At 38.7% G+C, this 26,317-nt stretch overlaps 3 protein-coding genes across 6 annotated transcripts in view; 1 reads left to right on the forward strand and 2 right to left on the reverse strand.

Moving 5' to 3' along the window:
- LOC115223387 (bone morphogenetic protein 7-like) overlaps positions 1-10,012 on the forward strand; it is a 39,113-nt gene extending 29,101 nt beyond the window's left edge. Inside the window, exon 8 of one of the 3 annotated variants that reach the window (XR_005003598.1) lies at positions 9,991-10,012. The gene's annotated coding sequence lies outside the window, so the exon portion shown is untranslated. Of the gene's footprint in view, positions 1-1,355; positions 1,368-9,990 lie in introns of those variants that run through there. The other 2 variants (XR_005003599.1, XR_003882805.2) reach the window with 2 other exon arrangements.
- Positions 987-4,552, reverse strand: LOC115223389 (hydrolethalus syndrome protein 1 homolog). Its single transcript, XM_029793901.2, has 2 exons — positions 3,190-4,552; positions 987-1,250 (listed from the first exon to the last, which is right to left on the reverse strand). The coding sequence occupies exon 1, from the start codon at positions 4,482-4,484 to the stop codon at positions 3,201-3,203; it is 1,284 nt and encodes a 427-aa protein (XP_029649761.1). The 5' UTR covers positions 4,485-4,552; the 3' UTR covers positions 987-1,250; positions 3,190-3,200.
- A 751-nt stretch (positions 10,013-10,763) lies between the features above and the next one.
- On the reverse strand, positions 10,764-26,317 carry LOC115223386 (lysine-specific histone demethylase 1 homolog 3). Of its 2 annotated transcripts, XR_005003597.1 has the most exons (8): positions 25,866-26,317; positions 23,822-24,006; positions 19,788-20,035; positions 18,348-18,589; positions 16,520-16,750; positions 14,637-14,762; positions 11,271-11,696; positions 10,764-11,022 (listed from the first exon to the last, which is right to left on the reverse strand). XR_005003597.1 is itself a non-coding variant. In XM_029793897.2 (7 exons), the coding sequence occupies exons 1-7, from the start codon at positions 26,125-26,127 to the stop codon at positions 11,416-11,418; spliced, it is 1,575 nt and encodes a 524-aa protein (XP_029649757.1). In that variant the 5' UTR covers positions 26,128-26,317; the 3' UTR covers positions 11,269-11,415. The 2 variants fall into 2 exon arrangements, 1 of the variants encoding a protein (XP_029649757.1); XM_029793897.2 differs by lacking the exon at positions 10,764-11,022 and having other exon boundaries at positions 11,269-11,696.

Genomic DNA, 26,317 nt, shown 5'->3' on the forward strand with positions numbered 1-26,317 from the left:
AACGAATGAAACAAGTAAAAGATAAAAGAATATTTTAATAAAGAATAACCCTGTGGGAGATTTTACTGCATTGTTCTTGGAGGTGAATGGCTTAGTGGTTCCAGTCTTGGACTCATGAGTGTAAGATTGTGGTTTCAATTCCTGGACGAGGCAATACATTGTGTTCTTGAGCAAAACACTTCATTTCACACTGCTCCTGTCCACTCAGCTGGGAAAATTGAGTAATCCTGTGATGAACTTGTGAAGATATATGCCACAGAATCCAGGAAACCAATTCTATGAATCTGTATGACTCAGGAAAAACTTCTTTTTTTTAAAATTGTTTTTGGCCTTCTAATATACCATTGCTGCAACTTTACAAAATCAATTTACTGCTGCTACCTTTATCTGCCAAGTAATTTTTCAGCATGCCAGGCGAAATGCTTAACAGTACTTCGTCTGCCACTATGTTCTGAGTTCAAATTCCGCCGAGGTCAACTTTGCCCTTCATCCATTCAGGGTCGATTAAATAAGTACCAGTTACGCACTGAGGTCGATATAATCGACTTAATCCATTTGTCTGTTCTTGTTTGTCCTCTCTGTGGGTAGTAAAGAAATAGGTATTCGTCTGCCGTTACATTCTGAGTACAAATTCCACCAAGGTTGACTTTGCCTTTCATCCTTTCGGGGTCGATTAAATAAGTACCAGTTACGCACTGGGTTCGATGTAATCAACTTAACCCCTTTGTTTGTCCCACTATGTTTAGCCCCTTGTGGGCAATAAAGAAATAAGAAGCTTGCTTTCCGACCACATGGTTCTGGGTTCAGTCCCACTGTGTAGGGACTTTAAGCAAGTATCCTTGTGAGTGGATTTGGTAGACAGAAACTGAATCTTTTATGAAAAGAATTTTGGTCTGGGACACCCATCAATTTGACTGGCACTGCAATTGTCTATAGGACCTGTGACCATTGAGAAAAAAATTAGCAATGAAATGACAAGCAAAAATTAAACAAGTCCAACAGTCAACAAAAATTTATTAAACCAAGTCAATCAAAAGTTTAAATAAGGAAAGAGCAGAGTAGTTAATCCATTCTCAAGAAAGTGTTCAGGTCATTAGATGTCTTTTATAACTGTTATCCAAGTGTTACTAAAAAATGTTCTCCAGATGGAAACAGCAAGCTTATATTTTTCTCATTTTTCTGTTACCACATACATATGTATATATGTATATATAAATATAATGTGAGTGGGTAATTCACAGTTATATAACCTAAAGGCAAAAATATATACATCATTGAACAAGGAATCTAATCAGCACAAATATTGCTAGAAATAAGAGTTGAAACAACTCAATAGCACATACATACGTATTTACACACACACACATATTAACAGTTGAAAACAAAATAAATATTTGGAATGCTTATAAGTAACAATCTATGAAAACTAATCAAAATAGCTTGTTGTAATTTTAAATCATTGGCTACATTTGAAACTCTCTACAGATGAGCTCTAGGACCATATTAAAGGATTCTTTTTCAGATTCCAATGATTTCAGAATCAGAAAGATACATGCCAGTGAAATCACCACTACCATCGTCATCATCATTATCATCATCAAGACCAACACAAAATTCAGCATCTTCGCAATATGAGATCCAGAATATTGATGCATCAGCATCATCTCGTTTTAATATCCACTTTTCCATGCTTGCATGGGTCGGACGGAGTTAATTGAGGCAAATCTTTTACAGTAGGATGCCATTCCTGTCACCAACCATTACCCGTTAACCAAGCAAGGTAACATTACCCCATTACCAGTAACACTACTTGTATGACTGTGACAATCATTTATAACAGTGATTCTCAACCATCTTTTGACCTATGGACCCCTTTGATTAGTATTTTATTCTGGTGGACCTGCACTCCACTCCCATAGCCATTAGATGTTTTAAAACTAATTTTATAGATACTCCTTTCAAAATTCCTTAATTTGTTATTCACTTGCGTAGGTTGAACGATTTAAAATTTCAGAGGAAAAAATTTATTTGTTTCTTGCAATAAATTATCTAAAGCAATTTTTTCATGAACCTTTAAAATATTACTGTGACTCTTCAATTTACTATTTTGCTTGCTTGGACCCTCAAAAATCTCATATGGACCCCTGGTTCAGAACCATTGATTTACAACCATCCCAGAATGTTAAGACGGGAAGACACAAACACACACTATCAAATCCACCAGCCTGTTTCAGTCCTCGGCTGTAACCATTTCATTTATATAGGCTTATTAATGTCATATGTTGTTAAAAATAGAAGGACCACCATTGATTGAGAAAGTGGAATTAAAAGAAATTAATTAGTTTAATTGGTTAAGTTAGCAAATTACAAAGAATAAAATAAATGTCCAATTATATGTTCTTGGTTCACGACAGATTCAGTCCCACTGCATGGTACCTGAGGCATGTGTTGATTACAATAACCTCATGTTGGCCTATGCTTTGTGAGTAGAATGTGTGTATGTGTATAGGCTTGGCTGTGTGATAAGAAACTTGCTTCCCAACCACATGGGTCTGGGTTCAGTCCCATTGCGTGGTACCTTGGGCAAGTGTATTCTACTAGTCTCGGGTCAACCAAAGCCTCATGAGTGGAGTTGGCAGACAGAAATTGGAAAAAGGCTCTTTGTAAATATATGTGTGTGTGTTTGTCCTCCCATCACTACTTGACAACCAATGTTGGTGTGTTTACATCCCCATGGTTCAGTGAAGGAGACCAATAGAAGAATAAGTATTAGGCTTTCAAAACAAAGTCCTGGGGTCGATTTGTACAACTAAAACCCTTCAGGGCAATGCTCTAGCATGGCCGCAGTCAGATGACTGATACAAGTAAAAGAACAAAAGAATGTGTGTGTATGCATAGAGAGATATATATACACATTTGTGTGTGCCAGTTTAAAATGGTGTTGTGTTGCAGAATGCTAAAGCATAATTTCATTTGATAAATAGAGAACTGTAAATACCAGGTTGAAATAAGTGCGAGAAGGGGTATGTCCGTTCTAGTGAGGACTATAATATTTCTACATCTAGAGACATTTACAAAATTTGACCATACATAAGTTAATTTATACATACATCAGCATATATACAACTTGATTTGTACAGCTAATCATACAAAATAATGAACTGATTAAAAGTAAAACTACACACATACAGAGAATGTACTCAGTAGTCGTAACTGGCGACGGTTGGCATGACACCATAGGCAAGATCAGTCCGTATCTGCCATCGAAGAGAATGTCTCGGGTTTTGTGAAGGTATCACATAATTATTGGGCACGAAAGTTTTCCGTGGACGGCTTCCTATGACGTCGTGTTTGGCAATTTTCTCTTTAATGCTCCACCGAAGGGCGTTGTGATTATTTTCACCGGGAGGCTTGTGCAGGTCCCAGTAGTTCTGAAATTCATGGAACCTACTCACGGGGTCTGTCTTCCTGTTTTTCTTCAATCTCGGCGGTGTCGGAGTAACTATAATCGTGGACTTGGGCCGGCTATCGCAGGAACTTGGAGATCTCGGATAGAAATAGCCGTCTCTATTTGTTATCTCACTCAGACGATTCTGGTACTCAGCGGGGTCAGCGATACTGCTACAGCAACTGCCACAGACACTACTACTAGTGCTACTGATACTACACACAGATTCACTTTCATCGATGTAACGTTTACCATCGGGGCCTTTGCGAGACACCTTCCTCTTGGTAACAAAAGTGTTTAGCAGTGGAGGTTTTTCGGTGTCGGTGGAGGCGATTTGTGATGGTTTGGAGACCGATACTTGTGATGAGAGGGAGGAGGAAGATGACGAAGGCACAACTTGACGAGACCAAGCGTTTTCTTTGTTCTTGGGATGATCAAAACTATTTACCTGGTTTGGCTGCGGAACGTTTGTTCTGGTGAAAGTTCGAAGGAGATTCTCCTGCTTTTCATGTTCCGTTTCCGATTCATTAGTCAGTGGCTGTTGAGTGTATGTGTATTGATGGTTGAGTGTCATACCCGAGTGACCATCCACCTTATTGACACTGTTGAACAATTGACAGCTTCTATAAGCAACGTGTTCGTAACTTTCAACTGTATTCTGGGGCCGATTGTGAGAAACGGTAACAGACGACGGCTCCATGGAATTAACAGAACGATAATTACCTGTGTGAGTTAGATATGACTTAGCATCTTCAACGTTCTCGGCAGCTGGTGATGTGAACGTTGGAGAAGTTATAGAAAAGGGTGCAGGAGGGGACGACGAAGACAAGTTTGGGCAAGTGACCGGTGAGTTACTGGAAGAAGGGGAAATTGTAGTGGATTTATCAACATTCTGAAGTGAATTGTAACTACTTTCTTTCATCAAATTTAGAATATCTTCTCGAAATTCACGCAAAGTACTCTGGTCGATATCCTTAATCCCAAATCGCGCAAGTTCGTTTCTTATTTCTTCTTCTGAAAATTCAAACGAAGCCATTTTCAAATATTTTTGTTGTTAGTTACTAACGCCACCTGGTGTTAGCATCAGTAAGTTAGTTTCTAAGCAACTGCAAGGGAGGTAACACTTCAGTATTTCGTTTCCAATTTATTTCTTAACAGATCGTCAGGATCATCGTTATGTTGTCTCCGGTTAATCCTTGATCGACTAAATGTATGGTCAGCGGCCTTCCATCTCTGACCATTCCTTATTTTAGAGGCTTGCAGACCTACATTATCCAACATGTGTCTTTCTTTAGACAGTAAATATGATTTGACTGAATTTAGCTATTTCTAACATATCGAGTGACCACTTAGGTTAAACTCAAGTGTTTGACCCAACCAAAAAAAAATATATATATAGTGTAATAGGTGTAAAACATGTAGTAAACGAATATGAAAAAAAAAGGTTAATGTTTACATCTTGCCCCGGAAATGAAAATCCCAAAAATATACTGGAATGGGTATAAAACAATGTGTAGGAAACAAATATGTAAAAAAATAAATATACTTATATAGATATACCACACAGGAGTGGCTGTGTGGTAAGTAGCTTGCTAACCAACCACATGGTTCCGGGTTCAGTCCCACTGCGTGGCATCTTGGGCAAGTGTCTTCTGCTATAGCCCCGGGCCGACCAATGCCTTGTGAGTGGATTTGGTAGACGGAAACTGAAAGAAGCCTGTCGTATATGTATATATATATGTGTGTGTTTGTCCCCCTAGCATTGCTTGACAACCGATGCTGGTGTGTTTACGTCCCCGTCACTTAGCGGTTCGGCTAAAGAGACCGATAGAATAAGTACTGGGCTTACAAAGAATAAGTCCCGGGGTCGATTTGCTCGACTAAAAGCGGTGCTCCAGCATGGCCGCAGTCAAATGACTGAAACAAGTAAAAGAGTATACGCGCAAAGCAACGAGAGGACTTCGGAAAATTCCCAAGATCCGAGTTTTCCCTCGTAACTTTTAGGAAAATGAGTTTTTTTTTTTTTCAGTTAAATTTTATAGAAATACCTTTCAAACGGCATACATTGCGATTACGAAGAAATTTGTTGGGAAAATCTTTTCTAAGAGGGTGGAGAGAGGACTTGGAAAATTCACAAGATCCGAGCTTTTCCCTCGTAACTTTTAGAAAAGATCTGAATTTTTCCTCGTTATATTCCGAAATCACATTCAACTTTCTACAGGTACCCTAGCGTAGTAGTAGTATTACTACTACACTACGTAGTGTTTTTTTTCGGTCAGACTAAAGGGTTTGACCTGAGCAAAAAAAAAAAAGTAGTGTAATAGGTGTAAAACAACTTGCTGTAAACGAATATGTAAAAAAAAAATGCGCGCTCGCGAACGGGGTGTGGGGAAGAGGACTCGGAAAATTCACATCGTCAGACCATGACCTTTAAACTCTAGTGTTTGACCTGAGCAAAAAAAAATCAGGCAATCTTTCGTCTCTAGTAGACCTTTCCGTAAAAAATTTTTTTTTTTTACATATGGGCTTGCGGGAACTTTTGAAGTAATGAGAGCGAAAGAGACTAAGAGAAAGCGATTGTATGACGAGGGAAGTTCTTTTGAAGTTACCGTGCATGTGAAGCATTGATGTACATGTGTGCGTGTTTGATGGGGTGTGGGAGACAGACAGTATGTTGTGTAAGTGAAGTGCTTCTGTTAGTGTGTGTGAAGAGACAGAGTAATGTGTAAAAGAAAGAGATAACTGGAATTTTTTACTCGGTGTATGTGTATATGTATGTATATTACTTCAAAAGTTCCCGCAAGCTCATATGTAAAAAAAAAAAAAAAAAACTTTTTTACGGAAATCGACGGAAAGGTCTACTAGAGACGAAAGATCGCCGAAATAATAATAATAAAGAGTGTAATAGCTGTATGATGAATATTTTAGTAAACGAATATTTTTTAAAATGCTCGCGAACGGGGGTGTGATGTTTGTTAGTATGTATGTGTGAGAGCCCACCATTTTGTTTTTTTATTTTTCATATTAAATTCCGATATAATCAGATTCTACACCGCATGAAGGGTATTTGTAGAACAATTTCATTAAAAAATATCCATTTTACGTAAAGTTATGAGGAAACAAAGTGACTCATGTAAATTTTCGAAACTCCTCTCCCCATCCACAAAAAACTTTTTCACAAGAAATTCCGATATAATCAGGAACATATCTGTAGAATATTTCATTAAAGAATATTCATTTTAGTGGGAGTTATGAGGAAACCAAGTCAATAACAATAATTATTATTTTTTTTTTTTTTTTAATTGGTACTTTTGAAACCAAGTCGGCAGGGGCACACTTGTGTAGGTATGCCCTCACACACATCGCATCCACGAAATGAAACTTGAAATTTTGAAAAAGAATTATGTGGTGCGTTTTAATGTGGGATCTTTTCGGTTTGACCGGCAGTTTTTTAAAATTAATTTCCACGTAACTAAACACTTTTAAACTTCGTATACTGGTAGAATGTGTTTATAAAACATCTTTTTTCTTGGCTTTATTGAGAAAATTCTATATAGTTTGTAAGATATTTGGTTTTTTTCTTCTTCAGTTTCTGCAATTTCAACCAATCAATGACGTTTATTGAGGTGAAAACATTCTGTGCCGTATGAATATGTCCCTCGTTTAAGAAACAGATTGGGTTTATTTACATTTCTGGAGAAAAAAAGATACCCTGATAAGGTTAATAATCCTAAGACACAAAAGTATTTTTCTTGATTTAACCCTTTAGCTGTCAGTTGTAATATTTATTATTTACCCGCATTGTTTTGAATTAATCATGCATTAATAGGCGTAGGAGTGGCTGTGTTGTAAGTAGCTTGCTTACCAACCACATGGTTCCGGGTTCAGTCCCAATGCATGGCACCTTGGGCAAGTGTCTTCTACTATAGCCTCGACCCGACCAAAGCCTTGTGAGTGGTTTTGGTAGACGCAAACTGAAAGTCCGTTGTATATATGTATATATATATGTATGTGTGTTTGTCCCCCCCACCCCAACATCACTTGACAACCGATGCTGGTGTGTTTACGTCCCCGTAACTTAGCGGTTCGGCAAAAGAGACCGATAAAATAAGTACTAGGCTTACAAAGAATAAATCCTGGGGTCGATTTGCTCAACTAAAGGCGGTGCTCCAGTATGGCCACAGTCAAATGACTGAAACAAGTAAAAGAGTATTATCTTGTAGATTCAAGACATCAATGATGTAATTGTATATTTTTAGAATGACAATGTAGGGTAGGTATGAAAGGCTGGATCTGACTACTTTGAACATAGAACAGGCAGAACATTAGAGTTGGATGTGGATGGCCACTTAAAATGCTAGAGTTAAGCCTTCAGCTTTCAGTTTACTGTCAAATGCAACACTTATTTATTCATATTGTTCTGAATTAATCATGCAATATCTCACAGTATCAAAATTTCAATGATATGATTGTTTATTGTTAGGGTAGGTGTGAGAGGCTGGATCTGCTTTGAATATAAAACAGGTAAAACATTGGAGCTGGGTCTAAATGGCCACTTGAAATGTTAACCCTTTCGATACCAACCCGGCTGAAACTGCCTCAGGCTCTTTAGTATATACGTCTTGTTTTCATAAGTTTTGAATTAAAATCTTCCACCAAACCTTAGTCACAATTTATGTTCCTAACACTAGCTTAATGATAACTAAGTTATTTTACTAAATTCTTTGTTATATTTAAAATTAATTGAAAGAAACACAGAACATCCCAACAGAAATATGGTAACGAAAGGGTTAAAATATATAATAGACAAACAATTCTTAACCCATTTGTTACCAACCCACCTGAAACCACCCCAGGCGCTGAATACAAATGTCTTGTTTTCATAAGTTTTGAATTAAAATCTTCCACCAAACCTTAGTCACAATTTATGTTCCTAACACTAGCTGAATGATAACTAAGTTATTTTACTAAATTCTTTGTTATACTTAAAGTAATTGAAAGAAACACAGAGCATCTCAAAATAAATATAGTAACAAAAGGGTTAAATGGTTAACCCTTTATCATTCAGTTTATTCTGTCGAATGTAATGTTTATGTAATTCACATTGTTTTGAATTTATTAATTATGTATTATCTCATAGCTTTGAAATTTCAATGATGTAATAGTTTATTTTTAGGGTAGGAGTGAGAGGCTGGATCTGACTGCTTCGAACACAAAACAGGCAGGACACTTTGGTTTAAAAGCTAAAAGGTTAATGTCATATAAAGCGAAAAGTAGCAAGAGATAGGTGTAGAAGCTTTATTAAAAACGATGATTTCTTTATTTCTAGAAAAATATAAATGATACATTGTATGAGACAAGCAAATGAATGTAACACAGATTTTGATACATATTTATGGAATGTGACACAAGTATAGATTCTATTTAAAGAATGTAACACAGACGGTGATTCATATTTAAGGAATGCAACGCACATTTTGATACATACTTGAGGAATGTAACACAGATACCAATACATGTTTAAGGGATACTGGTATAAACATAATCCTTTCTATTGAAGGCACAAGGCCTGAAATTTTGGGGGAGGGGGTAAATTGATTACATCAACCCCAGTGTTTCACTGGTACTTAATTTATCAACCCCCGAAAGGATGAAAGGCAAAGTCGACCTCAATGAAGTTTGAACTCAGAATACAGGGACAGATGAAATACTGCTAAACATTTCGTCCAGCATGCTAACAATTCTGCCAGCTCGCCGTCTTTATACATAAATAAATAATGTAAAACATCCTGATACAGTTTAGTAGTAAACAATCTATTAGATAAACAAAGGAATGTAAACAAGTCTTAATACTGGAATGTTTATTTATTTATATTCTATTTTATAGGCAAACTTATGTAACAGACTTAATCATATTGAGACAGTGTTGAGGCCACAGTGCACTCAAATATCTTCAACTGCAACCAGAAAAGAGTCATCCAAGTGCTTGGCATAAAAATCACTCACAGATGATATGCCCCCGTTTCTGGCTCACAGACACACTACCTCCTCTTACTGCTTTTTTCTACAACTCTAATGGCCCCTGCTCCTTAGAGCTAACTGGGACTGCACAATCTCCATTCAGGTACTCCCTTCTTGGGTCTAAATTCCCAGGCCCTACACTAACCACAACACCCTAGCCTTCTTTCCCAGAGTACCAACCCTCTCAAATTTCCTCCTTGCAACTGTTAGTGTTAGAAAGGTTCAAAAAAGAACATTAATGGCATTTGTCTTATTGGTCTAGCAGGGTCTGCAAAAGCTATGGGCAGTGATCCTTCCTCCAAGGCCAACAAGTTTTTTTTTTAAATCATCTTCGTCACCTAATGCCCATTTTTTCCTTACCTGCCTGCATCAGACAGAATTTGTTGAAGCAAATATTCAGGCAAGTATTCATCATCATCATTTAATGTCCACCTTCCATGCCGGCATGGATTGAATGGTCTGACAGCAGCCGGCCACTCTCTTTCATTTGTATGTGTGTATATATATATATATATATATATATACACACACACACACACACATGTGGGTTAAAGTAGTGAGGAAAGGCAATTTCCTCATTGCTGTTTCTCACTACTTTAGCCTATTCCTTCTGACTCAAAGGGAAACCACCATCAGCTGTTTCTTGAGCAAGACAATCACACAACCACAACTTCAATTGCTGCTCTAACTGGAATTTTAGTGCAACACCTATTTGAGCACTCTGAACACATGCCTGTTAGCTTGAGTCATCCTCATGTAAAGTCCTCATATCCTAGATATATGTGTGTGTGTGTGTGTGTGTGGTTGATGACATAAGAATTTATAATCCGAAGAGTGTGAACTAAGTCTTTTTGGGGAATGGTGAAACACGAAGCCAAGAAAGCTATAAACAACATCATATAAATATTCTTTTCTACTCTAGGCGCAGGGCCCGAAATTTTGGGGGAGGAGGCCAGTCAATTAGATTGACCCCAGTATGCAACTGGTACTTAATTTCTCAACCCCAAAAAGGATGGAAGGTAAAGTAGACCTCAGTGGAATTTGATCTCAGAATGTAAAGACAGATGAAAAACCACTAAGCATTTCGTCTGGCATGCTAACGTTTCTGCCAGCTCACCGCCTTATCTTGGTACCATATATTCTTTTCTATTCTAGGAACAAGGCCCAAAATTTTGGGGGAAGGGGTCAGTCAATTAGATCAACCCCAGTATGCAATTGGTACTTAATTTATCAACCTCGAAAGGATGAAAGGTAAAGTCGACCTTGGAAGAATTTGAACTCAGAGCATAAAGACCGCTAAGCATTTCACCCGGCATGCTAACATTTCTGCCAGCTCACCGCCTTACAACATATAAATATTGGGTTAAAAACCTTTCGGATAGAAAAGTTGGAAGCTGCCCGTGGGACAGCTTTAGTCTTTTTCTATCCAAGAGGAATTTTCCACCCAATACTTACATGCTTTTATTTATAGTATTATGTGCTTTGAATTTCACCATCCAAAAATAGGATTATATATTGAGAGAGAGAGAAAGTTAATATATATACATATATACCTATTTCTGTACTACCCACAAGGGGCTAAACGGAGAGAGGACAAACAAGGACAGACAAACGGATTAAGTCGATTATATCGACCCCAGTGCATAACTGGTACTTATTTAATCGACCCCGAAAGGATGAAAGACAAAGTCGACCTCGGTGGAATTTGAACTTAGAATGTGAAGACAGACGAAATACCGCTAAGCATTCCGTCCGGCGTACTAACGATTCTGCCAGCTCGCCACCTTATATACATATATACACACATACAAATTCACTATATATGTATATACACACATTGGTGATATTTACATATCAAATAATCAGTAACATAATTCACAAAGATAACACAGAACTAGTAAGTTCCAATTCTGGCCATCACCTCATACTACAATATCAACAATAGCTCATAGTTCTTCTTTCTTGGTTCTGTTGACCTTTACAGTTGCTCTGAGCTGCTTCTTTCCTTGACCCCTTTTTCTTGATCCCTTCGGCTCCTTTAAATATCTCATTTTGGGGTGTGGGACATTTCCATGGCACCCTTGCATGAGGTGCTCAGCTGCTCGGAGTCCAGATCTAAACGCCCCCTGGATGGTGCCGAATCTGGTGGAGTCAGTATAGTCGTTGGCGAAGTAGATGTGAGGACAGACCGGCTTGGAGACAGCATCCCACTGGGTTTGGGACATACCTTTCAGTTGCAGAGAGAAAAAGATGAAAATGAGAAACAATATTTCTGATACAGAATGCTGAGTGAAAAGGATAAAAAGAAAAAAAAAAACCTGCATCAACAACATTATAACAATCTTTAGTTTTATGTGTCTTTCTTCTTCTCAAGGAGAAAATGAAGAAGACAACGAAGATGACAAAGACAATGACGAAGATGACAACGATGAAGAAGAGAGGACGACAGCAATGAAGACAGGGTGACAAAGACGACAGCGACAAAGATGACGGAGACATTGACAACAAAGACAATGATGATCAGGAAGAAAGAAAGAAAAACGGAAAGAATGAAAGAAAGAAAGAAAGAAAGAAAGGAAAGAAGGGAGGAAGGAAAGAAAGATGTAAAGAAAGAAAGAAAGAGAGAGAGAAAGAAAAAGTGAGGAAGAAGAATGAAGAGAGAATGAAAAGAAGAATGAAGAAAGGAACAATAAAGGAAGAAGATCGAAGAAGAAATTATTCATTAAGCCCCTAAAGTGTGAAAAGTGAAGTTGACTGGAACAGGATTGAAACTCCCTATGTAAGGGAGGAGGACCTAATTAAATATAACATCATCTCCCCTTGTATATGTTGACCTACATAACAATAATGTAGTTGTTTTGTATAAACATAAGCAGTGAATATGTATTAATGTGATCCCATACAGGCTTTCTGCTTTGATTTAGGGACTAGGATCTAACTGTGGGTATGTCTCCATAGTTACACAGACAAGGGGTCCAAACAGAATCATTGTCACCTGAGGAATTTTCAAAAATTATTCTTAATAATAAAAGAAATAGGCACAGGCGTGGCAGTGTGGTAAGAAGTTTGCTTCTCAATGACATGGTTCTGAGTTCAGTCCCACTGTGTGGCGCTTTGAGCAAGTGTCTTCTACAACAGCCCCAAAACTTTAACAACAAAAGCTAATATGGGCCCCACTCCAATGGTCATATGGATCCTGATTGAGAACTATTAGACTAAACCTTTGAAGCTGGTGCCCCAGACTGGCCACTTTTCAATGATTGAAACAAATAAAATATAGAACATAAATAAAAAAAAAAACTCTGTCTCAAAGGTCTGTGAAATGAGTCAACACCATTAACAGAAGGAGAAGAACGAGGTGGGGTAGGGGTGGTATATATGTTAAATCTTTGGAGACAAAACTTTAAAGCAAACAAACATTTTTACAGATTGGCACCATTTCAACAGAGGCAGCAAAACTTGTAGTCTTATAGTTAAAATAGGACCTGACATCTTGCAAAGCTTGTCACTGGTGACCGAGAGAGTGGCAAAAGGGTTGTGCAAGCATTTATCACTTAACCCTTTTGATACCAATCCAGCTGAAACTGGCTCTGGCTCTGAGTACAAATGTCTCATTTTCATAAGTTTTGAATCAAAATCTTCCACCAAACCTTAGTCACAATTTATGTTGCTAACACTAGCTTAATGATAACTAAGTTATTTTTCTATATTCTTTGTTATAATTAAAGTAATTTAAAGAAACACAGAGCATCTCAAAATAAATACAGTAATGAAAGGGTTAAAAGCACTCATGCTGGTGCCATGTAGAAAGCAGTACTGATGGTACCACATTAACCCTTTTGATACCAATCCGGCTGAAACTGCCTCTGGCTCTGAGTACAAATGTCTTGTTTTCAAAAGTTTTGAATTAAAATTTTCCACCAAACCTTAGTCACAATTTATGTTCCTAACACTAGCTTAATGATAACTAAGTTATTTTGCTAAATTCTTTGATATATCTTTATATATAAAAGTCAAGTTGTGTGTCCGTCTCTTACGATTTAGATTCCTAACTACTCCCACATTTTGCGGTGCAGTTTAACCAAAACTGGGTATCTTATAGTCGTGATTCATATCGAGCCCTTCTGAGTATTAGCGCGCGTCTACGATGAGTCTACAATTTAAAAAAAAATTTACCATCATTTTTTCCATTTTTAATGCATTTTTTCACTATTATATAAGGGAAGTAACTCTCTAAAAATGTCTATGATGAGTCAACGATTTTAAAAAGAATTTACCATAATCTTTTTTCCATTTTTAATGCATTTTTTTGCTATAACTCTAAAAATGCTTATATAGTTATTTCCCTTACAAACCCGAGCAACGCTGGGCGATACTGCTAGTTTAAAATAATTGAAAGAAACACAGAGCACCTCAAAATAAATACAGCAACGAAAGGGTTAAATCCAAAGACATACGGATGTCTCACTATTCATTTCATATCTTGATCCGTTTTGTATTTTATAAACTCCTATGGTGATGGCTGCATAGTGACTATTCATGCACAAGTAATGATGAAAGTAAATTAGACCTTATCAGGTTGAATGTGAAATGGCCATCATATGAGAAGATGAGGTTATCATGTCACATACACACACACATCTAGCAAAAGAATACCCTCCATCAGGCATTTGCCATATCCTGAACGCCTTACTTCCCTGGGCATGGACACATTGAAACTCCGACGTCTGGCAGCTGACTTGGCAGACACCCATAAAATTATCAACCATCGCACAAACAATAACTCTGAGCACCTCTTCAAACTCCACCCATCTAACACCCGTGGACATATTTACAAAGTAAGAAAACAGCACAGCTCCCATGACTTCAGGAAACATTTTTTCACGCTGAGAGTTGCTGAAGCGTGGAACAAACTGCCGGCATCGGTTGTTAGTTGTCGGAGCACTGCATCCTTCAAAACTTCCATGCTTCCTGAGATTGGCCAACACTACACTTGATTTTCTCCCCTCCATACACATACAAGCATGTTCACTTTCCAGACATTTCTACATTACTGCATGTACTTTATATGCACTTTCTGACAAGTTGTGGTGCACCTGAGCACTGTATACAATAATTTCATTATTATTATTATTATTATAACTAAAATTGACATGAGAATACTCACCGACGGTGGGGTAAGAGAGAAGTCCCTGACTGAAAGGATCAGCTGCCCAGTTACTTGTTGTCACACTCAAGATGGCATCTTTGGACAAATTCTTCAAATGAAACATTGCTGCTAACCGTTCCAGTGCTAGAAGAAACAGTCAAGTGTATTGTTAGTTATTGGAGTTTTGTATGGAAGTTATTGTCTTTCAGACAGTCAGACACACAAACAGCATTACTGTTTGACCAACACCTTGAAGCAAACAAAAAAAGCCTTTACGTAATCACTCAACCTGCTAGAAATAGCAGCCAAATCTCCCTTAATCACACTCACACCAATAACAAAAAAAAAACAGGATGAAGTGTCACAAACGGAATACCTCTGATCATGAATCTACTCAATCAAGGCTGACCTGGGGTTAAACAAGAACTAATATTCTCTTTATAAAATAGTTAAAATAGTTAAATAAATTTCTTTAAGATTTCCTCAAAATCCTGTTAATATTGTTTCAGCTTTGATGTGAAAAGAATATGGAATTGTGTAAATATTTGTGAGTTAAGTTAAGTTAATTTTTTGGCTCAAAAAGCAAAAAGCAAGGCCATGTAGGGGGACATGGAGTTAGGTACAGGGAGGGTGTTCATGCAAAGAGTTCAGGCCATTTGTGGTCAAGGGAGACTTTGAACTGAGTGGTCATCGGCATCTTCACTATCTCGTCCGGCAGCTTATTCCACGGATCTGCAACCCAGACGGAGAAAGCCCCTATCCTTCAATTGAGATGAAATTGTCGCAGATAGAGCTTTTCGGAGTGACCCCGCAACCGACGCTCTGGAGCAGGAGTGAAGAACAGCTCTTTCGAGAGGTTACACTTTCCGCTTATGATGTTGTGAGCAAGAATGAGATCACCACGGCATTGGCGTTTTTCTAGAGAATAAAGGTCGAGCGTCTTCAGCCTTTCTTCATAAGACAAATGCGTGAGACCAAGAACCATGCGGGTAGCCAGCTTCTGGACTCTTCCGAGATGATGTATGTCTTTGAGGAGATAAGGAGAAGAGGCTTGAATCCCGTACTCCAATATGGGTCTCACCAGCGGGACTTTATGATTTTCGTGAGAGGAACAGTTAGGCCTCCAATACTGAGGAATCAGGAAACTGGAAACTTCATCTAAACGAACTCCTCTAATACCATCTAAGGGTGAAAGATTTACAAATGAAGTTTAATAGATAAACATAGAGCACTGACTTAGTTCATTTGACTGTAAATAAATGCTCTAAATAAATGACACAAACTTTAAGGGGGGATCTTAAGGCAATTGTAGTTTGGAAACTTTAACAAGTAAATCCTTTCACTGGTTCTTGTTTCCAAGAGGGAGATGGATGGGGGGGGGTGTACTCTTCACCAAATATGTGATGAAAGACCTAAACTGGATTTGAACTAAAGATCTGTGATTTGGTAGTTCAGATACAATATCTGCTCTGACATGCAGCCCCCATGTGGCTTACTGGGTTACCGTATTCAGCTCACAATTGTAAGGTCATGAATTCAATTCCTAACATTGCTAGCATCGAAAATGGACACTAATTGATTATGATGGTGGTGGTGGTGATGATGTTGTTGTTGTTGTTGTCTTCCATACAGCATCAAATTCCTATTATTCCAAGTTTTCTCCCAGATGTTTTGTAACCCCATAACAAATACCACATATTCAACACAGCAGGCTCACCTCCTGCCAGCCTTTATATGTGCCCCCTACATTCAATCCCCATCTTTCATTATTCATACAACACAAGGAAATAAGGTTTGAAGTAACAGAGTTACTAGTTACTCATTCGTAAGATGAGGACAAAACACACAAGATCCCCTGTTATTTGATATTTGATATGAATAAATAGTTTTAAGATACGAACCGATAGTTTTAAGTTGGGTGTCAGAGTAATTTCCAAACTTGGTAGCAGTATTGCCTTGGATAAAGGTGGTCAAATACGGATCCTTACGACGAGACAACCAGCCAGTGTTTAACCAAGTGGTCATCAATCCAATTTCACTCATATCGGATGCGGCGAAATGGAAGAGTTCTGTGTCCTTTGGCCAAAATATTGAAGCAAATTTAAAGACAACGCTATTCACACTGCTAACCTCTGTACGTTGGGGGAAGAAACGGAAGAAAAGAAAAAAAGAAAGATTACACCAATATATCATGGATGGAAACTGGATGACAGATACAGATTCACATGCACACAAATCATAATTACACTGGTGTGGCATGTGGTAAGACATTTGCTTCCTAACCACATGGTTCCAGGTTCAGTCCCCCTGTGTGGCATCTTGGGTAATTGTTTTCTGTTATAGCCCCTGGTCTGATCAAAACCTTGAGAGAATTTTGTGGACAGAAACGGAAAGAAACCAGTCATAAGAGTGTGTATGTGTTAATGTATATATCAATGTGTGTGTCTTAGTGTTGTGTTTGTCCCACATCCCAACTGGTGGTGGTTTGTTTACATCCCTGTAACTTAGTAGTTCAGCAAGACAGACAATAAAATAGGTACCAGACTTTAAAAAACAAGTACTGGTGAGGGAGGGGGTCAATCTCTTTCACAAAACCCTTCAAGGCAGTACCCCAATATGGCCACACTCCACAAACTGAAAGATGTTAAAGATATAGGATATACATGAATACACCATGAAACAAAATCACACACAAGCATAGCAAACACATATAAACAAATATAAGTAAACACAAATATAAGTAAACGGTGGCACGTTCTGTGCCGGTGACACATAAAAAGCACCATCCGATCGTGGCCGTTCCCAGCCTCGAGAACCATCCTAACATGGCCGTAGCCAGCGCCACCCTGACTGGCCTCCGTGCCGGTGGCACGTAAAAAGCACCATCCGATCGTGGTCGTTTGTCAGCCTTGTCTGGCACGTAAAAAGCACCCACTACACTCACGGAGTGGTTGGCGTTAGGAAGGGCATCTAGCTGTAGAAACACTGCCAGATCAGACTGGGCCTGGTGCAGCCTTCTGGCTTCCCAGACCCCAGTTGAACCGTCCAACCCATGCTAGCATGGAAAGTGGATGTTAAACGATGATGATGACATATATAAAGATATAGTGAACACTACAGCACAATAGTTAAATGACCACTAATCATTGTATCTGGATGGTACCTGAGCTACTCGGTTGGAGAGCCATAAGTGGACTCGGTAACCTAAGAGACTCAGTTTTCTGTCCCTTTCTCTACCAAATATTCACATTTTTCACAATATTTCTGAAAAAGAACAAGAAATACTTGGGGGTTGATAAAATAAGTACCAGTTGATCACTGGGGTCGATATAATCAAATTCCCTCCTCCCCCTAAATTTGCTGGCCTCAGGCCAGAATTTGAAAATAATAATAATAATCCTTTCTACTAAAGGCACAAGCGCCTGAAATATTTAGGGAAGGGACTAGTTTATTACATCAACCCCACAGTTTCACTGGTACTTAATTTATCAGCCCCGAAAAGATGAAAGACAAAGTCAACCTCGGCTTTCAAATTCTGCCAAGGTCAACTTTGCTTTTCATCCTTCTGGGGTCGATAAATTAAGCACCAGTGAAACACTGGGGTCGATCTAATCGATTAGCCCCCTCCCCACAAATCTGAGGCCTTGTGCCTCCAGTAGAAAGGATTATTATTATTAAAGGGTTTGTTTTTTATGAATGAGCTGTTTTGCATCATAAATTTCACCTTACCTAAGGAATTCAAAGCCACACGTTTTTCAACAGGTAGCATAGGATCAAACGCTATTCGGGAGGCTTTGAGAACCCCTAACGGCACAGCAACAATGACCGCATCTGCTTTCTTCTGGCGCCGATCCTTGGTTCGGACCAAAACCTTACTGGTATTGTCCACTTGGGCTATCTTGATCTGAGAAACCACCTTATTCATCTCCAGATTTAACGGTGCTTCTTCCAGCTCAACACCACTGACCAACCTAAAATGTTTAAACAATGTTTTTAATGAAAAGTAAAAGACAAAAATGGGATTCATCTGTGACATATTTAAAAGAGCAGAGAAAGGGCTACCTGGGAATGAGGATTACGTACAAAAATGATATTCTTGGGGTCAGTTGATGAAAGCTGAAATTTTTGTACAAATAAAATACTTTAGAGAATTACTATTTGTAAATCTCACAACGAGAGATATTCAACAACAGTACTTTGTAGTAAAGATTGTTTGCCAACATAACATGGCAGTCCTGGTTTAGGACTAATGTTGCTGTAATTTAGCCCCAGAAGACATCGTCTCCAGCTGGCTATACAACACGTACTGGCTTGATTGTTTGGTGTTGGAATAAAAGACACTGGTAAAGATGATAAAGATGGGTGGAGAGGGACAACAGAACTAGAAATAGATAGGCAGAGAGAGAGAGAGAAAGATGTAGGTAAAATGAAACACGTAAACAAAGAGATGGAAGTAATAGAAGACACTTGCCCAAGGTGTCCCATAACGGAACTGAACCTAGAACCATGTGGTTGGGAAGCAAGCTTCTTACCACACAGTCAAGAAACAGAATCTAAATCTTGTTACAGCTGACTTTATTTTTGGTCCTTCCAGGGATGATATAAAAACATACCAGTAATGTACTGGGTGATTGAATCAGTCAGACATCTCTGCTACAAATATACAAATGGCCTTACTCTTTACTCTCTTTTACTTGTTTCAGTCATTTGACTGCGGCCATGCTGGAGCACCGCCTTTAATCGAGCAACTCGACCCCAGGACTTATTCTTTTGTAAGCCCAGTACTTATTCTATCGGTCTCTTTTGCCGAACCGCTAAGTAACGGGGACATAAACACACCAGCATCGGATGTCAAGCAATGCTAGGGCGACAAACACAGACACACAAACACACACACGCATATATATATATATATGACGGGCTTCTTTCAGTTTCCGTCTACCAAATCCACTCACAAGGCTTTGGTCGGCCCGAGGCTATAGTAGAAGACACTTGCCCAAGGTGCCACGCAGTGAGACTGAACCCGGAACCATGTGGTTGGTAAACAAGCTACTTACCACACAGCCACTCCTGTGCCTTGTCAATAATTAACAAATCATGATCTCTAAAAGGGACAGACACACACATACAAAGAGAAATGGTGAGAAGGAAGATGTTAGAAGATGTTACCTGTCGAGGACTTCTTGGAACCCTTCTTCAATAACTGTATTAGGGAGTAAGTTAAAGCGAGATTTCAAGGATCTGCAAGAGATTAACTTTGGGGCCAGATTGTATCTGGCTAAAGTCAAGGTATTGAAGACATTCGGTGGAAGGGTCTCTTTGAAAACCGGTTGCAGTCGATATAAATTGTCAACGGCTTCTTGCAATGAAACATCTCTGGTTGGTGAACTGGAAGTCTGGACAGCAGCCATTAAAAGCTGTCGAAGGGGAAAAAAAGAAACAATTATAAGAAATGGATTACATTGTGATTATAGTCAGAAATACATAAAACGTGTAATAAAACTGATTGTTACAGCTGTGTCTCCAGTGCTGCTGGACTGGCTCCTGTGCAGGTGGCACATAAAAAGCACCATCTGGGCGTGGCTGTTGCCAGTACCACCAAACTGGCCCTCGTGCCGGTGGCACATAAAAGCACCCACTACACTCTCGGAGTGGTTGGCGTTTGGAAGGACATCCAGCTGTAGAAACTCTGCCAGATCAGATTGGAGTCTGGTTCACCAGACCTCAGTCAAATCGTCCAACCCATGCTAGCATGGAAAGCGGACGTTAAATGATGATGATGATGTTGAAATGCCAGATTAGGGCTGTCCCGAGGCTTTAGCAACAACAAAGGAAACTAGTTATTCAAGAGGGTGCTGAAAAGTCCCTGGCTTTAAGGGTATTGCGAAAGGCCAGATTGGAAGCTCAACCTTTGAAGTTCTTTCACTAGGGCTTAGTAAAGCTGAAGGACTTCTGCAAGTGTGTGACTCTGAGAGGGGAATGTGCTGAATAAAATCATAATTGATCCTCTTGTATTTTCTTTTACCTAAAACCAAGAACTTTTCTGTACTACCCTGTATATGTAACTACTCTTCCCCTCAAAAACACACTGACTGTAGTGAGGTTTGAACTGGCCATGGTGAAGTCTGTAGTCCAACACTTTGACAACAAGACCAATGTGCCTCTTTTGTTTCTATTTGTAGATTTAAAACTCAATTGTTCTTTAGTTGGATGTAGCCATTCTGGAGCAGCATTAATAGGACCCCCTTCGGTCATGAAGGACCATGGGATTACACCTAGAAAGTTACCCTCTGAGGCACAATTCCAGGCAAGGTTGTTTATGGAAGACCAGCAGTCACTCATGCATACCAGCCTCTACTCTCCACACCACCGATGTTATCCAAGGGAAAGGCAAAGGGGTCGATACAGCTTGGCACCAGTGACGTTGCAACTCATTTCTACAGCTGAGTGAATTGGAGCAACATGAAATAAAGTGTCTTGCTCAAGAACACAACACACTGCTTGATCCAGGAATTGAACTCACAACATGATTGTGAGCCTAGCGCTCTAACCACTGAGCCATTATTATATCCAAAACAGGATCATTGAGACAACGAGGAATCCACTACATCAGTCATTAGCAAGCTACAGCCAGTGGGCCACATGCATACTCTTTTACTCTTTTACTTGTTTCAGTCATTTGACTGCGGCCATGCAGGAGCACCGCCTTTAATCGAGCAACTCGACCCCGGGACTTATTCTTTTGTAAGTCCAGTACTTATTCTATCGGTCTCTTTTGCCGAACCGCTAAGTAACGGGGATGTAAACACACCAGCATCGGTTGTCAAGCAATGCTAGGGGGACAAACACAGACACACAAACACACACATGCACATATATATATATATATATATATACATATATACGACGGGCTTCTTTTCAGTTTCCGTCTACCAAATCCACTTACAAGGCTTTGGTCGGCCCGAGGCTATAGTAGAAGACACTTGCCCAAGGTGCTACACAGTGGGACTGAACCTGGAACCATGTGGTTGGTAAGCAAGCTACTTACCACACATCCACTCCTGCGCCTATATGTAGTGGATTCCTTTTTGGCTCAACAATCCTGTTTTGGATATAATAATGCTGCTGCAGCATGGTCACATCCAATTAAATTTTAATTTTAAATTATTTAAAATTTAATTTTAATTCAAATTATTTATGCAGCCAGGAGGCCACACACAACCCACGAGGTTTTCCGAATGGCACACATCAGCACGTTTATGTTAATTTGAACATGATTGTTATAAAGACCTAAATGTGTCTGCATTTAAATTCTATCTTGTTTTCGTCTGAATGCACCAACCACATGCCATATCATTATTGTTGCTGTGTTGTACATTTCTATCAACCTGCCTGTCACAGACCCTGATTTTATGACCCAAACTTCCTGCTTTAACAAGATCCTTACTAAAACTGTCAAACAAAATTTTGTGTTGATTTTGTTCCAAACATGAGATTAAAAACAACAAGGTTATTTTACTGAATTCATCCTTATTTTAAAAATTAACTGAATCAAAAGCAGTGTATTTTAACAGAAATATGGTGATGAAAGGGTTAAATGGCTGATTTAAGGCGGCGAGCTGGCAGAAACCTTAAGCACGCCGGGCGAAATGCTGAGCGGTATTTCGTCTGCCGCTACATTCTGAGTTCAAATTCCGCCGAGGCCGACTTTGCCTTTCATCCTTTCGGGGTCGATTAAATAAGTACCAGTTACGCACTGGGGTCGATATAATCGACTTAATCCGTTTGTCTGTCCTTGTTTGTCCCCTCTGTGCATAGCACCTTGTGGGTAGTAAAGAAATAAGGGTTAAATGGCTGATTGTAGACCAGTGGTGCCCAACCAAGGTCTACATGGCCCTTGGGGGGTCCATATAAAATTTTTTGTTGTTAAAATTTATGTGCAATAAATAGTGATCAAGGAGACTTGACTGCTATTTCTAGCAGGTCGAGCAACCATAGAGAAGCCCTGTCATTGGTATGTCACGTTATATGTGACAAGGTATGTTAGCCTGACCTTGTTGTGTGGAGTGGGTATAAGACAGCAGAGAGGAGATATGAAGTATGTAGGAAAATATTCAGGTTGAATGTAACCTGTGAAATAATCACTTTGTTGGTCTATATCTACTTTATTTTATTAAATTTGTCATAAAGACTGTACAAAGATTAGGTAGCTTTGCGGGCTGGACAAGACGTTAATGAAATGAATGATAAGGATGGGAGAAGACAGAAGTGCCCGCCAACCCTCTGCTTCTCTATAACATTGTTCTTTCACAATCCTACATTGAGGTATTAAACCTCTTACATTTTTCAATATTTAACCCTTTCATTACTGTATTTATTTTGAGATGCTCTGTATTTCTTTCAATTACTTTAAATATAACAAAGAATTTAGTAAAATAACTTACTTATCATTCAGCTAGTGTTAGGAACATAAATTGTGACTAAGGTTTGGTGGAAGATTTTAATTCAAAACTTATGAAAACAAGACATTTGTACTCAGAGCCAGAGGTGGTTTCAGCCAGGTTGGTAACGAAAGGGTTAGTGGCTGTGTGGTAAGTAGCTTGCTAACCAACCACATAGTTCCGGGTTCAGTCCCACTGCGTGGCATCTTGGGCAAGTGTCTTCTGCTATAGCCCCGGGCCGACCAATGCCTTGTGAGTGGATTTGGTAGACGGAAACTGAAAGAAGCCTGTCGTATATATGTATGTATATATATATATATATATATGTGTGTGTGTATGTGTGTGTGTTTGTGTGTCTGTGTTTGTCCCCCTAGCATTGCTTGACAACCGATGCTGCTGTGTTTACGTCCCCGTCACTTAGCGGTTCGGCAAAAGAGACCAATAGAATAAGTACTGGGCTTACAAAGAAGTAGTCCCGGGGTCGATTTGCTCGACTAAAGGCGGTGCTCCAGCATGGCTGCAGTCAAATGACTGAAACAAGTAAAAGAGTATATACATCGAGGTGTTAAACCTCTTACAATTTTTCTACACAAACAATTTATTTGGACTAAAAAGTCCATTACAAATTTAACACATACTTGAGGCAATAAACCTCTTATACTAATCCCTGCTTAACTCTCTTGCGGTCTCTCTTGGGTTATCAAAGCTGAATGTCTTGGTAGTTAGTATATAGAAGATTGTGATGGGTAATGAATAACTCACCTGTTGATGGATCTGAGCCAAATTTTCAAACTCCAAATCACGGTAGACTTTGTTTGTGTTACCATCAATCAACTGCTTGAATTCAATACGCTTTGGACTCACTTCAAATGGACCCAAAAATTCACTCAACATGTTCTCAGGGTCATCATCATCAAACATAACAATTCCCAGATCAGCTTCAACACCTATTAAAAAAAAAAAAGGAATATATTTTACCTTGTTAAGTTAGTTGATGATTAACATTTCTTACAGTGAGTTCTTCAGATTTTCTGTGGGGGTAGAATGAAACGTCTTTACTCTATGAAACTGAACTTATTTAGTCAGGAATTTGACACTAGAAAATCTAAAGACTAGTTTTTGATTGATGTGCCAAAAAGGAAAAAAAAATTTACTCAAGACAGCATCATCATTTAACATCCACTTTTCCATTCTTGCATGGGTCAGATGGAAATTGTTGAGGCAAGTTTTCTACAGTTGGATGCCCTTCCTGTCACCAACCTTCACCTGTTTCCAAATATGTTTTTCATTGAAGACTAAAAATGAACAACACTGCTTGTATGATGGTGATGCTCGTTTACAACCATAACATGATGTCAAAGCAACCAGACACAAGAAACACACATAGATTGACAGACAGACAAAACAGATACACACGACATACAGAAACAATAGGTTTCTTTCGGTTTCCACCTACCAAATCCACTCAGATTTCTTTGATCGGCACAGGGCTATAGTAGAAGGCACTTGCTCAAGGTGCTGCAATGTGGGATTGAACCCGAGGCCACATGGTTGGGAAGCTAACTTCATCACCACACAGCCATGTCTGGACTTTTCAACAATGAAAGAATATTCTAAGCGAAACAGGCAAACAGCTTCACCTCAGCTTTTAAACAATAGGATTAAATATTCAATAATTTAAGGCTGTAGGAGGATCGAGCTTTTGACAAGAATTTTTTTTTTAATTTAAGAATATTTCCAAGAACAGAACAACCTCACCATGTTGATAAAAGTATTGTGTATTTAATAATGAAAATATTCCTGAAAGTTTAGAATAAGCTAATTACAAATACACAAAAAAAAAAACATCTTTCAAAACGAAATTTGTCACATTTTTTTTCTTTTACATAACTGTAATTTCTCATGCCTAAAAAAAGGATACGGGGGGGGAGTAAAAATGAAAATTGAAAAACACAATCCTATTCAAAACCTGTAAACTCAAAGGAATAAGCATTTTAGGCAAAACAGAATTTCCGACGTTATTGTATAGGGTTGCCATTATTATTATTTAATCATAGGTCAAATTGGCTCATGTCTTTATTTAAAGGTCGTTTTGTTGTGACATCTCGTCCCAGCTCCCCCCACCCCACCCCAGAAACAATATGACATTACAAGGAATCTTTAATTTTAATGTGAAAATGATACGTTAAAATCAAAGACCACCAGGATTAGGTTATTCAAAGAAACCTTACTGTTTTTAAGCTAATAAAATATGTGAGAATTTGGCTGTTATTTCTAGCAAGTTCAGCACTAAGTAGTTATTAGATTACTAGCTGGAGAGAAAGTTAATTTTTTTTTTTTTTTTTTTTTTTTCCATATTAAATTCCGATATAATCGTAATTTACGCCATCAGAAAGGTATCAGGAGAAAATTTCGAAAATTTCATCTAAAAATACCCATTTTTCAGAAACTTACGGGATGAAAAACAAATTAAATGGAAAACAGGAACTGTTTGTACAATTTTATTTTATTGACTAATTTACTTTTTAGAAAAAGAATACAATAACAAACTTTTTTTTTAAAAAAAAAAGGTAATTTTCTGGCCGTGACAGAAGAAAAACACTTAATAAGGTAACACTTAAGATTTTACGTCGCTAAAATAGGAAGATACTAGAATGGTAGTTTTCCTTAATAGCGATATATGTTTTACATAAGAAGACTGTATAGATTTGTTTGTCCGTTGTTATAATTAGTTCACTGTCTTTAATTAAACCTATTAAAATACCAAATGACCAATAAACATGATGCGGAAGCAATTTCTTCTTACCTTTTGCACGGTCAAAGTTGATGCGGTCAGTCCACACACGACCCCCATAGCGCTCCCTCCGTGCTTCTAACACAGTAACATCCCACTGGCCAGAGTTGGAGAGGGACCTGGCCGCTGCTAATCCAGCCACTCCAGCCCCGACCACCACTACAGAGCCGAGAGACGTAGCAAGCTCCTGTGATTTTTTGCTGTCTGTTTTCGAACCTTCAACTGCATGTGACCAGACTAAACAGAGTAACAACACAGTAAATGAGACAACCATTTCGACTGGAGACTCGTGGGGAGTGACCGTCTACCTTGAAACGGTACCAGTGTCAAGATACGTAAAGGTAAACAGGAACAGTGTGTCAAGATGCGTAAAGGTAAACACAAATGTGACACCTGACCAGGTGAAGTAGTTGTTGGCGGGAGAATTAGTCAGACAACAGTTCACTCCCTTGTATTTCTCAATT

This window comes from Octopus sinensis, linkage group LG23 (assembly GCF_006345805.1).
Source record: "Octopus sinensis linkage group LG23, ASM634580v1, whole genome shotgun sequence".
In the NCBI taxonomy this organism is placed as follows: Eukaryota; Metazoa; Mollusca; class Cephalopoda; order Octopoda; family Octopodidae; genus Octopus; species Octopus sinensis.